Source organism: Schistocerca gregaria, chromosome 9 (genome assembly GCF_023897955.1).
Source record: "Schistocerca gregaria isolate iqSchGreg1 chromosome 9, iqSchGreg1.2, whole genome shotgun sequence".
Classification (NCBI taxonomy): domain Eukaryota; kingdom Metazoa; phylum Arthropoda; class Insecta; order Orthoptera; family Acrididae; genus Schistocerca; species Schistocerca gregaria.
In genome coordinates, this window is record NC_064928.1 from 75,455,796 (window position 1) to 75,471,522 (window position 15,727).

General features: G+C 42.0%; 1 protein-coding gene across 6 annotated transcripts in view; it reads left to right on the plus strand.

Annotated features, from left to right (window-relative positions):
* LOC126292294 (uncharacterized) overlaps nt 1-15,727 on the plus strand; it is a 225,027-nt gene that overhangs the window by 169,024 nt on the left and 40,276 nt on the right. For all 6 annotated transcript variants that reach the window (XR_007552085.1, XR_007552084.1, XR_007552083.1 and 3 more), the window contains exon 2: nt 10,464-10,616. Coding sequence is in view for 2 of the 6 variants with exons in the window: in XM_049986213.1 (XP_049842170.1) it covers nt 10,464-10,616 (153 nt within the window). In the remaining 4 variants the exon portion in view is untranslated. The remainder of the gene's footprint in view (nt 1-10,463; nt 10,617-15,727) is intronic.

Sequence of the window (15,727 nt, forward strand, 5' to 3'; positions counted from 1 at the left end):
TTCCAATCCTTTGGAACGCTACTCCCTTCTAGAGACCTACGGTACACCGCTGCAAGAAGGGGGGCAAGTTCCTTCGCGTACTCTGTGTAAAATCGAACTGGTATCGCATCAGGTCCAACGGCCTTTCCTCTTTTGAGCGATTTTAATTGTGCCCTTTTCCAATCCTTTGGAACGCTACTCCCTTCTAGAGACCTACGGTACACCGCTGCAAGAAGGGGGGCAAGTTCCTTCGCGTACTCTGTGTAAAATCGAACCGGTATCGCGTCAGGTCCAACGGCCTTTCCTCTTTTGAGCGATTTTAATTGTTTCTCTATCCCTCTGTCGTCTATTTCGATATCTACCATTTTGTCATCTGTGCGACAATCTAGAGAAGGAACTACAGTGCAGTCTTCCTCTGTGAAACAGCTTTGGAAGAAGACATTTAGTATTTCGGCCTTTAGTCTGTCATCCTCTGTTTCAGTAGCATTTTGGTCACAGAGTGTATGGACATTTTGTTTTGATCCACCTACAGCTTTGACATAAGACCAAATTTTTTTAGGATTTTCTGCCAAGTCCGTACATCCAAATTCATTGAACGCCTCTCGCATACCCCTCCTCACACTACATTTCGCTTCGCGTAATTTTTGTTTGTCTGCAAATGCTGGCTATGTTTATGTTTGCTGTGAAGTTCCCTTTGCTGCCGCAGCAGTTTTCTAACTTGGTTGTTGTACCACGGTGGCTCTTTTCCATCTCTTACGATCTTGCTTGGCACATACTCATCTAACACATATTGTACGATGGTTTTGAACTTTGTCCACTAATGCTCAACACTATCTGTACTTGAGATAAAACTTTTGTGTTGAGCCATCAAGTACTCTGAAATCTGCTTTTTGTCACTTTTGCTAAACAGAAAAATCTTCCTACCTTTTTTAATATTTCTATTTACGGCTGAAATCATCGATGCAGTAACCGCTTTATGATCGCTGATTCCCTGTTCTGCATTAACTGATTCAAATAGTTCGGGTCTGTTTGTCACCAGAAGGTCTAATATGTTACCGCCACGAGTCGGCTTCTGTGTAACTGCTGAAGGTAGTTTTCAGATAAAGCTCTTAAAAAAAAAAAAAATTTATGCTGACGTCATACATGGTCTAGTCACATTAATGTGACCACCTGCCAAAAACCTGTATAATCACAGTGCTGACGTCCAGAATGAGACTCAGTGAGGTTCTGGATGGCATCGACAGATATGTGGAGCCATTACGACTCTAGCACCATGGCCAGCTCCGCTATGTTTCTCGGTTCCATGGTGCTGTCTGCCCGATCCAGGTGATCTCTCAGATTCTCGTTTGCATTTAAATCCGGCAAGTTTGGTGGACAGGGGGCTACTGTAAATCCATTCTGGTGCACGCTGAACCACGCACGTACACTGAGCAGTGTGACATGTTGCACTACCATACTGGCAGATGTCATCCTGCCGCTGAAAAGCAGATTGCATACCCAAAGTATAGAGGCATACTTGTATTGATCCATCGAATCTTCCAGAATGACGAGATCACACAGAAAATGCCCTACGGCCTGGCGCTTCTAACGATTGTTGCAGGATGCCAGCACGGTTTTAGGAAACAGCGGTCATGCGAGACACAGATGGCCCTCTTGTGATGATATAAACCAGGCTCTAGATACCGGCTCTTAGGTTGATGCCATATTTCTCGACTTTCGAAAAGCTTTCGACTTAGTTCCGCACTGTCGCTTGCTCCAAAAAGTGCGCGCTTACAGTCTATGCGACGACATCTGCGGTTTCATAGAAAGTTTTCTAACAGGCAGAGAGCAGTCTGTTATCCTGAATGGGGTGACTTGAACAAGCGTAACTTCAGGTGTGCCCCAGGACAGCGTAATAAGTCCACTGCTTTTTACGATTTACATAAACGATCTGGTTGATGGTATTGACAGCGGCATTAGACTGTTTGCCGATGATGCTGTAGTCTACAGGAAAGTAGAATCACACGAAACTTGTGAACAAATCAATGAGGATTTGCAGAAAATAAATGCGTTGTGTAATGACTGGCAGTTATGTCTCAATATTAGTAACTGTATCCTACTGTGTATAAGAAGACGAAAATCCCCATTAATGTACGAGTACAAAATAATTGCCCAGTCTTTGGAAGCGGTAACATGCGTCAAGTATCCGGGTGTGACTATTCGAAATGATTTCAAATGGAATGATCATATTACACAAGTAACGGGTAAGGCGAACTCTACATTGCGGTTTATTGGTAGACTCCTGAAGCGATGCAGTCCTTCAACAAAGGAAATTGCTTACACTATTTTAGTTCGTCCAGTCTTGGAGTATTGTTCGTCTGTATGGGACCGGTACCAGTTGGGTCTGATTCAAGAGATTGAGAAGGTCCAAAGAAGAGCGGCAAGATTGGTGACTGGTACATTTAGCCACCCCGAGAGCGCTACAAATCTCTTAGAAAGTTTGAAGTGGGACACACTTGCAGATAGACGACACGCTAAACGGAATGGGCTGCTCACTAAATTCCGAAATCCGATATTCGCCGAGAATGTAGAGCATATATTATTACCACCAACTTCCAAATCGCGCAATGATCACCATTCAAAGGTAAGCGAAATTAGAGCTCGTACTGAGGCGTTCACACAATCATTTTTCCCTTGTGCGATCCGCGAATGGAATAGAGGGGGGGGAGGTATGATTTTGGCGCAAATTGTGCCCTCCGCCACACACCACTAGGTGGCCAGCGGAGTATATATGTTGATGTAGATGTAGGATGTATGCTTTCAGACGTGACACATTGCATTGTTCTCCTGGTAGATATCATCATGCCGTGGAAAAGCAAGCTGCATATCTGCAAGAATAGACACATATTTGTATTTACCCACTGTGTCTTCCAGAAAGACGAACTGCATAGCCCCACGCATAGTTGCATACTTGTATTGATCCATTGTGTCTTACAGAATAACGAGATTAACAGAGTATGCCTTCCGGACTGGCCCTTCCGACGTTTGTTACAGGCTATTTGCTTTCAGACATTCCACGCCTCCTTTTGAACTGCGATTTACAGCAACTTGCTATAGCAAGGACTCACTAAGCTGAAGCCCCCTGGAGAAATATTCAGCAGTGCTATCTGTTTAGCCCTCCATAATAGCGAAATTATTTCCGGTGCGAGATTTTGTGGACGAACTGACCTCTCGATTATTGAAACATCCCCTTAGAAAAATTATTGCAGTTACTGTGCTGATAAATCACTACGTTATTTGATTTTCAAACAGCTGAGCAAAACTGAATGTACTCAGGCATTACTCTCTTTACTCATTCTGATCAATACTAAACTGATGCACAATATTTTAGCGCAACGCAATCTGACTATCAAAAATCCCCACTAAAGAATGGCCCTGACTAACAACAACCTAAACCTTTCAAGTATCACTTACCTAACAAAAATCTTCGTTACTCGAACTACTGCAATACAGCGAGCGCCAATACTGAACAACTAAATAAAAGATTCTAACTAATGGAGACACTAACTACTGATAGGCATAGTTAACAAATGAAAGATTTTGATACAGAACAAAGAATGTATTTACCTTAACGATGTTCAAAAGTCATATATATATCATGATATCCAGTATTACAAATTTACTCTTCTGGCGGACACACGTTCAGAACGTACGCTCTTAAAATTCTGCTGTCTCTCTCCCCACATCCACCACTGCTGCAGGCTCACCTCCAACTGCGCAACGCTACGCACTGTTCACATTCCGCTGCTTACACTACAACAGCGAATTCCAACTACGCAAACCAGCCACAGACTGCACACAGCATAGTAGTGATTTTCATACGGAGCGCTACGTGTTGTTACCAACATAAAAACCTAAACAAGCCTACTTACATAAGAACTGTACGTGGCGTTACCAACATAAAAACCTAAACAGCCTACTTACATTATGTCCCGTAAATGTTCGAAGGAATTCATTTCGGATGATAGCCGGCCGGAGTGGCCGTGCGGTTCTAGGCGCCACAGTCTGGAGCCGGGTGACCGCTACGGTCGCAGGTTCGAATCCTGCCTCGGACATGGATGTGTGTGATTTCCTTACGTTAGTTAGGTATAAGTAGTTCTAAGTTCTAGGGGACTGATGACCTCAGAAGTTAAGTCGCATAGTGCTCAAAGCCATTTCGGGCGATAGGGGTACAGACTTTTCTTCAAAGCAATCTCGAACATTTGTGACTCAGTGACAAAGTGAATCGTTGTTTGGCTGAAAATGATCTCCAAGTAGCCGAACATAACCATTTCCATTCAATGATCGTCTCACTTTGGACTAGCAGTCTATTCCATGTACGCGCAGTCCACACCATTATGGAGCCACCACGAATTTGTTGACGACTTGGATCTGGGGCTTCGTGGGATCTGCGCCATACTCAAATATTACCATCAGCTCTTACCAACTGAAATCTGACCAAGCCACGGATTTCCAGTCGTCTAGGATCCAAGCGATACTGTCAGGAGCCCAGGAGAGGCGCTGCAGGCGATCCCGTTCTGTTAACAAAGCCACTGGCGTCAGTCGTCTGCTGCCATAGCCCATTAACGCCAAATTTTGCCGCACTATCCTAACGGGTGCGTTTGTCGTACGTCGTACATTTAGTTTTGCCCTTACTTCACACAGAGTCACTAGTTTGTTAGCACTGAAAACTCTACGCAAACGTTGCCGCTCTCGATCGTTAAGTGAAGGCGTTCGGGTTTCCTTGGTGGAAGATAATGCCTGAAATTTGGTATTCTCGGCACACACATGACACTATGGATCTCTGAATATTGAATTTCCTATCGATTTCCGGAACGGAATGTCCCATTCGTCTGGTTCCAACAGCCATTCCACGTTCAGAGTCAGTTAATTCCCGCTGTGCGGCTATGATCACGCCGGAAATCTTTTCAAGTGAATCATTCGAGTACAAATGACAACTCCTCCAATGCACTGCCTCGTTTACGCGATTCTACCGCCATCTGCATAATTGCATAACGCTATCCTATGACTTTTGTCACCTGGGTGTGTATTCCCTCCACTGCTGTGCTGCCACGTGCCGCCTGTGAGTCGTTATTGCACGTTGACGAAGAATATATGCGGCGGTCACGTTAATGTGACTGAATCGCGTAATTAATTCATATTAAATAAAACAGTCCACCTCCGGAGCTGAGTGGTCAGCGAGTTTGCCTGCCAAGCAGAGTACTCGACTTCGACTCCAGAAACTACTAGGGATTTTTCCTTAATAGGTGGACTCGTGGTGCTCTCAGTCTTGTGATGCCAATTGAGGATCTCCAGTAGAAGCTCCGGGTCTCGCTGACCCCACGGCTCTCCATACCAAACCAATGACACCATTTGTAGAATTCGGGGGGTTGGGGGGGAGGGGGGGGGGACGACACTTCAATGTCGCGTCCGGCCATCCTGGTTTAGGTCTTCCGTGATTTCCCTAAATCGCTCCAGCCAAATGCTGGGATGGTTCATTTCAAAGGGCACGGCCGATTTCCTTCCCCGTCCTTCTCTAATCCGATGAGACCGATGACCTCGCTGTCTGGTCTCCTTCCCCAAACAACCCCACCATTTGCAGAGGATGGCACGGTGTTCGGTCGATACCCATGGGCCTAGCAGGGCCTATGTACGCTTACGTATTAATCAAAATATCGCATTATGGCTGAAACAAATTACCAGCATCGAAGTGCTTCTCGAAGGCATACGTCGACCGTAATACAACAATTACAGCAGTATGGTGTTCAGATGAAATGTCGAAAAATAAGTTCTCATATATCAGGCTCTGTGGTGTCAGTTCGGGGAAGCTATTTGCGAAAGAACCTACTGTGCCACTGCCAATTAGATGTGCTTTTTGACTTGAAATTAATATTAGTAATACTGGGAACTGTTTCTGAAAGAGAAGCCAAATGCAGAAACATGTATTACAAGAGAAAAGCTCATAACATCAGTAGGGGAAGGACACCTTATGTTTGGCAATTCTTCTTAGCTAAACTGCAATCGCTATAGAACTCCAAAATCGTAGGATGTACAGTCAGACTATTTTCCTACCTCCCTGATTTTTTTCTTCCGCGTTAGACAACAGGAAAGCACTTGAATCATTCAAACAATACGAAAGTGGCCACTGCGGTGTAGAGTACATTGGTCACGCGGCTAGAAAGGACTAATTGTATTGAGAGAAACCCGTTTGAACTCTGAAGAACTGTACTGATACCTTATTCATGGTTCAAATTACATGTTGAGAGTAAAAGATTAATTACGATGTGTAATTGTAATTTATACCAAGAAAAAATTACTGGAGAGAAAAATTAAAGTGAATCAAAGCACTTTTGCCACAATTTTCGCACAAATAACCATATCGCCCTCCACATAGCCAAGCAATGTTTGTGGGACCACGCAACACATACTGGTGACTTGATCTCAACTCTGCCTCGGAAACATTTTCTGGAAACGACCAGTCCACTCCTTTTCAGCCAGTCTAGCCTCCTCATTAGAACTATGAAGAAGATTGGTCCTTCTGATTGGTTCAAATGCTGCGCACCGCAGATCCAGAACTGTCAGGCGGAAGACCTTCTCCCCAGGAGCAGGAGGTGCTCACAAATTTCTCTTTCTTGTGTACAAATAAAAACTGACTGAACTATCCAAGTGCTTCTTGTTACTACTAATACGTTGACTGGACCGATTCAAGATAACTTGCTCTCTTACAGGAATTGATTTAATTTTTTTGAGTCATTAGTCTTCTGTCTGGTTTGATGCGGCCCGCCACGAATTCCACTCCTGAGCCAACATCTTCATCCCAGAGCAGCACTTGCAACCTCCATCTTCAGTTATTTGCTGTTATGTACTCCAGTCTCTGTCTTACTCTGCAGTTTTGGCCCTCTAGAGCTCCCTCTACTACCACGGAAGTTATTCCCCGATGTCTTAACAGATGTCCTATCATCCTGTCCCTTCTTCTTGTCAGTGTTTTCCACGCATTCCTTTCCTCTCCGATTTTGCGAAAAACCACCTCATTCTTTACCTTGTCAGTCCACCTAATTTTCAACATTCGCCTGTAGCATCACATCTCAAATGCTTCGGTTCCATGCCTTTCAGTTCAGTATCTGATTTCGGACTCTCTTCCTGATCATGTTGCAATCTAACGGAAATCTTCCTGTATCACACTGTCTTTTCCAAGTATACATATCTTTCTTGTGATTCTTGAAGAGATCAAAATATTCATGGTGGTATCTGTTTGTCGTATATCGTGTCTCCCTATCACTTTCGCGCAACGACGCTCTGAGCGTGTTTTTTAGGGAATTGAGTAGTTTGAACCTGGGACCTGTTGCTGGTAAGGAGACGCCAGACCACACATGACATGTAGAATTCAGAAGAGTTCAGTGAGACTAGCGATGATATAACCAAATAGGAAATGATCTCAGCGTCAGCTCCACTGCACTCCCTGTAAAAGAATCTTAATAGTAACTAAATTTAGTGGAAGGGGTTCAAGGCTTTCCTATTTTTAGTTAGCTGGTAAAATAACGTCGAAAAAGCAGTTAAGTTTACCATTGGAAATTTTATTCTACTCACAAAACATCGTTTATAAATTGCACTATTGATAAAAGGATATGTTTTAATACAGGATGGTAAAAACCAACTGCGTTCCACAAAAATGTGAATGAATATTCCCTGAATGGGTTTCCAAGTTCTACAATGTATCGAAGGATGACCTATGCCATATCAAATCTATAATCTAGGTTTAATTTAAGTTTCACAGAAGAGAAAACTATCAAAATGGTCTAAAGTGAACCTCAAATATCTTTAATTACTTATCTAACTTGTCGTAAATTACTGTGGCTGATGTGGCTCCTCAATAACTATATAAAAGAAAAATCATAGCGTTTCAGATCTGTTCTTCAAGTGGCAAATGTGAACACCATGAGTTTTAATTAACGGTCGACACTAGTATTACGCAAAAAGGGGTGTAACAGATGAGACTTCTGCAGTTCTGAGTGAAGCCTTATGCGCTCAAAAATGCGGCATCGCGTGCGTTTATTACCTTGTCGGTGTTTAGGCAGCGGCGGGCAGCACAGCTCCGCTCACCTCGCCATCTCGGAAGCAACTCTCTCCTAACTTCTCCTTACTACAATTTACCGAAGTTGGTTTAAAAAAAAAAAAACTATCTGGCTGTGTTTTCATCTGAGTAATCAGGGTCTCAATGTTAACCTTAAGCTCCGCCTACAAAAATTCCGTCTATCCAATGAGAAACGTTATACTTTTCGTGGTGGGGTAATGTTTTTAAAGTTTGCAACATAACAGAGACGCGAAAAAGTCTCATGCGAAAACGTGCGGGTGGTAGTCTTAGAGGTAGGCTGGCGATATGGGTGTCCAGTCCGTCCCTTAACGTAGGGCCTTCTAGCTTAACACAGTTCTGTTCTCGGCTTCTATTCTCTTTTCTCCCCTCGGAACTGCGTCGGTTTCACAGTGGGAAGGTACGACATGCATTTAGGCATTCTTGTGTTAGTCAGTGGTATACCATTTGCTCACTCGTTACTTGTATTACTTTGGTTAATTTAATGTCACAATTTATTCGGAACTATGTGATATACTACTGGATTTGCTTATCATGTCAGGAATTTCATGGAAGGTGTTCGATTTGCCTGACACCTTACACAGAGTATTCGCTATTACTAACTGAAATTTATTACAGAACTCAGTCTTTCTCCTCTCTCATTCCTTATCCCAAGTCCATATTCTCCTATAAGTTATTCTTCTACTCATTCCCCTACAACTGCGTTCCAGCGTCCCATGACTATTAGATTTTCATCCCACTGTACGTACTGCACGACCCTTTCAGTATCCTCACAACTTTCTCTATCTGTTCATCTTCAACTTGAGGCGTCGACATGTATACCTGAACTATCATTGTCGGTGTTGGTATGCTGTCAACTCTGATAAGAACAATCCTATCACTGAACTGTTCGCAGTAACACACTGTCTGCCATACCTCCCTATTCATAACGAATCCTACTCCCGTTATACCATTATCTGCCTCTGCTGTTGGTATTACTCTATACTCATCTGACCACAAGTCCTTGTCTTCTTTGCATTTCATTTCACTGATCTCTAATATACCTAGACTGAGCTTCTGCATTTCCCTTTTCAAATTTTATAGCTTTCCTACCACACTGAACTTTCTGATATTCCACGTCCCGACTCGTAGAACGTATAACATCCCTTCCCCAAGTTAATCGCGATAACGTACTAATTTTCTCTTGAATTAATGTGTACTGCACTGTATCTCCAGCAATAGAGATTCGTTGGAGCAAGAATTCTTCTTCTGAATCTCGACGATGACGATTCCTGGACTCCACAGCTGCGGTGATCGACAATTTAGTATTGATGGTTCCGCACAATCTCAAAAACGGGAGGGGAATGAAAATGTCAACAGATACTTAATTGTTGCAGCGAGAATAAATCCACTTCCAGGCTATTGAACGTTACTTTTGAAAAAAGATGGCAATGTCGCTCGGCGCTGTTTTTGATACGTGTTAATATAAATTCGATGCACGCTCTTGAAATTATTTTCACCACAGGATGTAAATCTTGCAGGTAAAGCTAAACGTATACAAATTCCAATCTGAAGTGTCAGGTTTTTAAAAGAATGAATTATCTTTTCCTTTCTTTTTTTTTTGACGATAATTATATTCTCCGTTTATTCATCAAGATGAGCTCTTCGAATTACAATTATTTTTAATCATTCCACCATTTCTATATAGACACCATAACAATTCTGATTCCAATGGCGGACTATCCCTTTCATACAACAATATATACCTCTCTCTACTCCCGCTAGGAAGACAACACGAAAACAAAACAATTAGAAATTACATTCAAGTCAGTCAACAAAGCCAGAGATACAATGTACATCAGTCTGTTTTAGCGTCGCTACTGCCACTCGCAGCCGCTATATCTTTGTCAATATTACCGTCGTAGTTTTTGGTTATATAAGTAACTCTTTTCTAACTACATGCGTATTGTTGTACCGTACGATCAACGCAGTGAGTCAAAGGTTTTAAAGAATTCACATACGACGAGGGAGTTCTGCGAGATAGCCGTTGCGTAATACGCCCCTTGCCCTGACATAGCATTTTAAATTTTTCAGGAGAGTAAAGGTAACAGGAAGTAAGGTACTAAGCTCAACCAACTAAAACCAATAATTAATATAATAAGACACAGAAAGAATATATAATTATGATAAAAATAGTTAAAGAATAATTTTAATTAACTGGCCAATAATAGTATATTAAAAACGTTATCCTTTCGTTGGTTATTCAATCCTTTTCTCATGGTCACCTGCCACTTTGTAGTCCCTCCCTGGAGATGCGAATCTTTTGCCAAAGGAGCGATACGGAACTAGTAGCAAGCAAAAACGTTTGGCTCAAGAGCTGTTGTTTTTTGTGTTGCAGCAACGGCTGATGCCCAAGTTTGGAACTCGAGTGCCAGCCCTGTGGACTGCGGCAGACAAGTTCCTCGCGAGGGCCAAGGCGACGCAGCCGTCGACTGCACCTGCTATAGACAACATTGTCATCGAACCTACGCCAGAATCCCGGTTTCAAGAGGTGAGAACACAATGCCTGCAACATTATTAGTTGCAGGAGGTTCGTACCGCCAACACATCAGCCCATTGTGCGGATACACTCTACGAAGTAGTTCTGTTTTTTGATTGATAATTTGCACTCTCTCATTTATCTGGTGTTGTTTCGCATGTTGACTTCCGATATCTTCAGGGGATCCCATAATGAAGCGCATAAAAATTTCGTGATACCTGCCAGTCCTCCTATCAAGCGCTGGTATTCACGTGTTTCTGCAGTCCCCCGCCCCCTCAAAAACAATAACAAAAAAAGGCCTCAGAGAGCTAGAACCGAAGTTTATACAGGGTGAACCATAACCCTTTCGGCATACTTTCAGCAGTGGTAGTGTGGGTTAAGCAAGGAAAAACCTCTAGTAAACATGGGCTTTAAAATACATAAGTAAACCACTGTGAGTAGTTTTTCATCTACGCTTCTGTGAGAGACATCTCTTCTACTGAAAGCTCTTCCTTTCCACATTTTGAGAGGTGGTAATATAAACCAAACCAAGGAAAAAAGTCTACGAAACAGAGCCTCTAAAGTGTATACACATCTCTTCTACTGATCCCCAACCTGTTAAACACAATCATCGTTCACCATATGACATCCATTGGTCTCTGAACTTTCATTACAGTCTTCAGTTAAACTAATCATGTTTATTCCTGCGTGTTCCGTGATCTCGTGGAAATACGCACGTTTTGGTCTTTTTTCGTCTCTTGGAAACCGGAAAACTTTTGTTTTCACCAAATGCACGTGGCATGAAACATCCAGGGTGGATATGGAGGGATGATAGTGAGTCTGAACAAAAAACGTCATTTGAGTATGTCCTGTTCTTTGCAGTTCACGAGCAAACTGATGATAGCAGTTGGAATCGCAATAAATGCAGGGCACAGTAAATGAGCGATCTGATATCCTGGTTAATTCTGTACATTTGCTCATAAAACAATGTTCAAAAATTACACCTTCAACTGTGATACATTTTGCAGCTCTTGTAGGCAGCTGATGTGTTGCAGATCTGATCCCATTCGTACAGCGCTCGATCTGAAAACATGCATCTAAAATACGAGCGATAAATTCCTCCTTTGTGTTCACTCTACGCTTACAGAATTTGCTCTGAAACCCACTCCACAAACAGTAATCTAATGGAGTAAGATCGATAGGTCTGATACAATTAAAATTTTCCTCGAGACATTTGAGTGTCGTCTTTATCTACGGTAACGATATAAGCTGAAGCTGAGGAAACTGATAAAAATTTGAGCCATGGTCAGGAATTAAACCCAGGTCCCCTTGATTACTAGACACAAATGCTAGCCATTACACCACCACAGCAAGCCAATAATGCTGCATGGAGTAACTTAGTCCAATACCTTCCCTGCCCCAAAAGATGTATATTGAAGTATGGGCATTGGACTAAGGTACTCCATGTTGCAATCTTGGCTATGATGCTGTAGTTTTGTAATGGCTAGCATGCCTTCCTAGTGAACAAGGAGACCCGGGTTCAAGTCCCAGGCATGACACAAATTTTAGTTCGTTTCTTCAGCTTCCATCATTATCGGAGTAAGATAAGGTGACCTCAGTGACCAAAAAATGACTGCATGGTGACTGATAAAATGCTCAGGATAGGTCTCAGTGAGGTACTGCGTCATTGATTGTACGGAATGTATAGCAACTCTGTCGTGTTGAAAGTACATACGACGTCTTATTGCCAAAGAAATATGCTCCAAGTATTGCGGTAACACAACTCGAAGTAAATCAAGAAACCTTACTCCACTAAGAAATTTATGTAAAGCAATGAGCTCCTCATCAACAATACCGCATCTCACGTTCACTGGGAAACATTGCTGAAACTTTTTTTCCACAGTAACGAGCAGATTTTTCAGCTGTCCATCCGTGAGAGCTGCGAGTGTTGTTGATGCCGTTGGGGGTAAATACTGGTTCATCAAACAACAGGCTACGTGGAATACAGCGTTCGTTGGCAATGATCCATTCACAGAGTTCCTTTCGTTTGGCGTCATCTCCCACATGCAAATTTTGCACACTCTACCGACGATGCAGTCCCTGCTGATGTACTGTGTCCATTTCTCGTGTCCGCGGAATAGCAAGCTGTGCAGTTAATTGTTCTCGAGCTGGTAGTTAGGCTCCGTTCTATCATTTCAAGAATGTTCTCAACTTCACTAGGATCTTGTTGGACGGGACGTCGTAACCCTCTTTACGTATCTGGTATTTTTGAAACTAAAGTTTACTCAAACTACCCATGAACATTTCTTACATTTCGTGTAATATCATTAGTATCCGTTTTAAAGTGGGGAAAATCAAATAAGAGCATAATAAGAGCCAATGGAATAGAGTATTACATGCAAATTAGCAAGGGGCTTCATTCAAAGAGTTTCTAATGGACGTATCTTTTGTTTCACAACTACTGTTTAAATCCAACACACGTACTGTTACGTCTTTAGCGTCTGGGAGTCTTCAGAATCTGGGAGTCGTTGTGTTTGAGATTTTAGTGTCCGAGCTTTCAGCGTCTGAGTCCCGAGTATTCGCGTCTCTTGAGTTCATGCGATACTCTGTGAAACAGTCAACTTCATTGGACGTAAACTGTTCGTTTACGTTATTGCCAAAAGCACGAAAACTGACAGAGCTGAGATAATGCTAACATCCAGCGAACATCTCAATCAATAAAAGATCGATATCATTTATTCCAAATTAAGAACTTCAGGTGTTCCCGAAGCTACTATTCAAACATCGCGTCGCAGCTTGAGTTTCGACTGCAGGCCGTGTTGGAACATTTATTATCAAGGTAAAGTGTGACCATTCATTGTAGTGAATCACATCACAGAAACTGCGTTAGTAAAACGGGGTTAAGGAAAAACTATGCTCTCCTACAATTTCGAACAGAGAATCACGAGAAGAGAACCGGTAATGGATTATCTCTGGACTATAACAATAATAATAACAATCACCAAACAGATCTAACGTCTTAAAAACAATAAAGCTGCAGGTGAAGATGGAATGGAAGCGGAAATCCTCAAATCAGCAGGGCCAAATACTATAAAAGAAATCACCAAAATAATACAAGACATTTGGCAAACAGAACGAATTCTGGACGACTGGAAGAATACATTAATTCATCCTCTACCTACGAAAGGAAATAGATCATATGTAAACAACTATAGGAGAATCTCATTGATATTAGTAGCTTACAAAAGTCTATCTCAGTGCCTTCTCGATAGCGCACAACAACTAGAACGAAAAATTGGAGAATATCAGGCAGAATTCAGACCAGGCTGTTCATGTCCAGAGCAAATTCAGAATTTAAAACTAATCTTAAGACGTCATAGAATAGGTGGCAAAGATGTAGTTTGCACATTTGCTGACTTTAAAAGAGCCTAAGATTCAGTTGAACGTCAATCATTATTCCACATACTAAAAGAATAAGGTTTAGGTCTGAAAACACTTGCAATCATACAGTAGACATTGACAGACACAAAATATAAAGTCAAATTTATGGGGAAAATCTCTGAAGATTTTATGATCAAAACTAGAGTAACACAAGGGGATGGACTCTCTCCACTACTGATCAACTGCATCCTTGAAAGGTGATACAAGAATGACGTAAACTGAAATCAGTCCTGAAGACTGACCAACCAGTTACTCTCGACAGAAGAAAATTAACTGATTTCTTAGCATTTGCAGACGATCTAACCATCTTAACTCGCGATGTTTCAACAGCCAAAAAACAGATTGATCTCCTGAAAGAAACTGCGCAAAAAGTCAGCGTTCAAGTATCTTTTGAAAAGACAGAATATATGACTTGCAACAAACAAGCGCCAAAACTCATGGAGACAAAGTATGGCAAAATTAAACAAGTCCCACAATTTCAATATCTCGGTGAAACGATACAGGAAAATGGAACAGAAACGACAGCCAATGAAGTCAGATGCCGAGAGATGGACACTGCTTGTCGACTCAGTCAAAATATTTATAGTAAAAAAAAAAAATGTGTCTCCAAGGACGCAAAGCTACAACATTACAATACCGTCATAAAACCAGAGTGCCTATATGAATCAGAAACACAGAAAACATGCAGATAAAGGAACGGAAGTTCATAAGAAATATTTTAGGCCCAAAATTTGTAGATGAACAGAATCGGCTCGGAGGCAAACAGGATATCAAACAATACTCTAATATTCACAGTGACATCAGAAAACGCAGATTAAGATTCTGGGGACACATCAAAAGAATGAATCCGGACAGACTTAAAAAGCAAATAGTTGAATTCTATGAAAACAGGAGGAAATCTAAAACAGACTCAATGGCGCAGGTTGACCAAGGGGAGAACCATTCGCGGAAACGCAAGTAAAAGCTTTTGTGTGAGCTGGCACACTTAACGATGGTCGTAACGAGGTAACGAGCTGTCTCAGGTATATTAGTAGGTCGCTTTGCGAACTGCGGAGCTGACACCGAGAACTTTCATTATTCCCACGCACGTTGTGAAAGGCCTTCAGCCCTCACCTTATTACTCGTTTAATAGGAGAATGTAAGTGTTGCGTTCTCTTGTGAAACGAACTTGCAATCGCCAAAGACTTGTTCTCGCTAGTTCGCAACAACCACGTGGAGCCATAAGGAGGTAGTGCAGAGATGACTAAACTTCTTTTCTCAGTGGGCCGGATAGCTGACAATAGAAAGTCATCTGATGTTTGAAGGTGTACTAATTCTTTAGTTATTGTAGATTGACACTATAATGTTATATACTTTAACTAACTCCTTAAAGTATCTTAGATAATCACTTAATGAATAAATTTACTGAAGTTCTTTCAATTACAATAGCCATAAACCTGTGTGGTTTGCTCCACAAATTCCTGAGCATTGACCGAAAAATAGCGCATGGCGCATAGTCGTTTTGTACAACACTTGCAAGCCATAACGAAAGCAATGAGGAAAAAGAGGACGAAAACTCAAGCTCCACATTCAGTGTTCATCATGGGAAAACGGCATGCAGTGCAGAGAAAAAACATGGACAAGCAACATATTCAACAAAAAAGTTCTGAAAGGAGGCGACGTTATAGAAACCATAGTCACGTCAGATCTAGTGTGCACTGAGC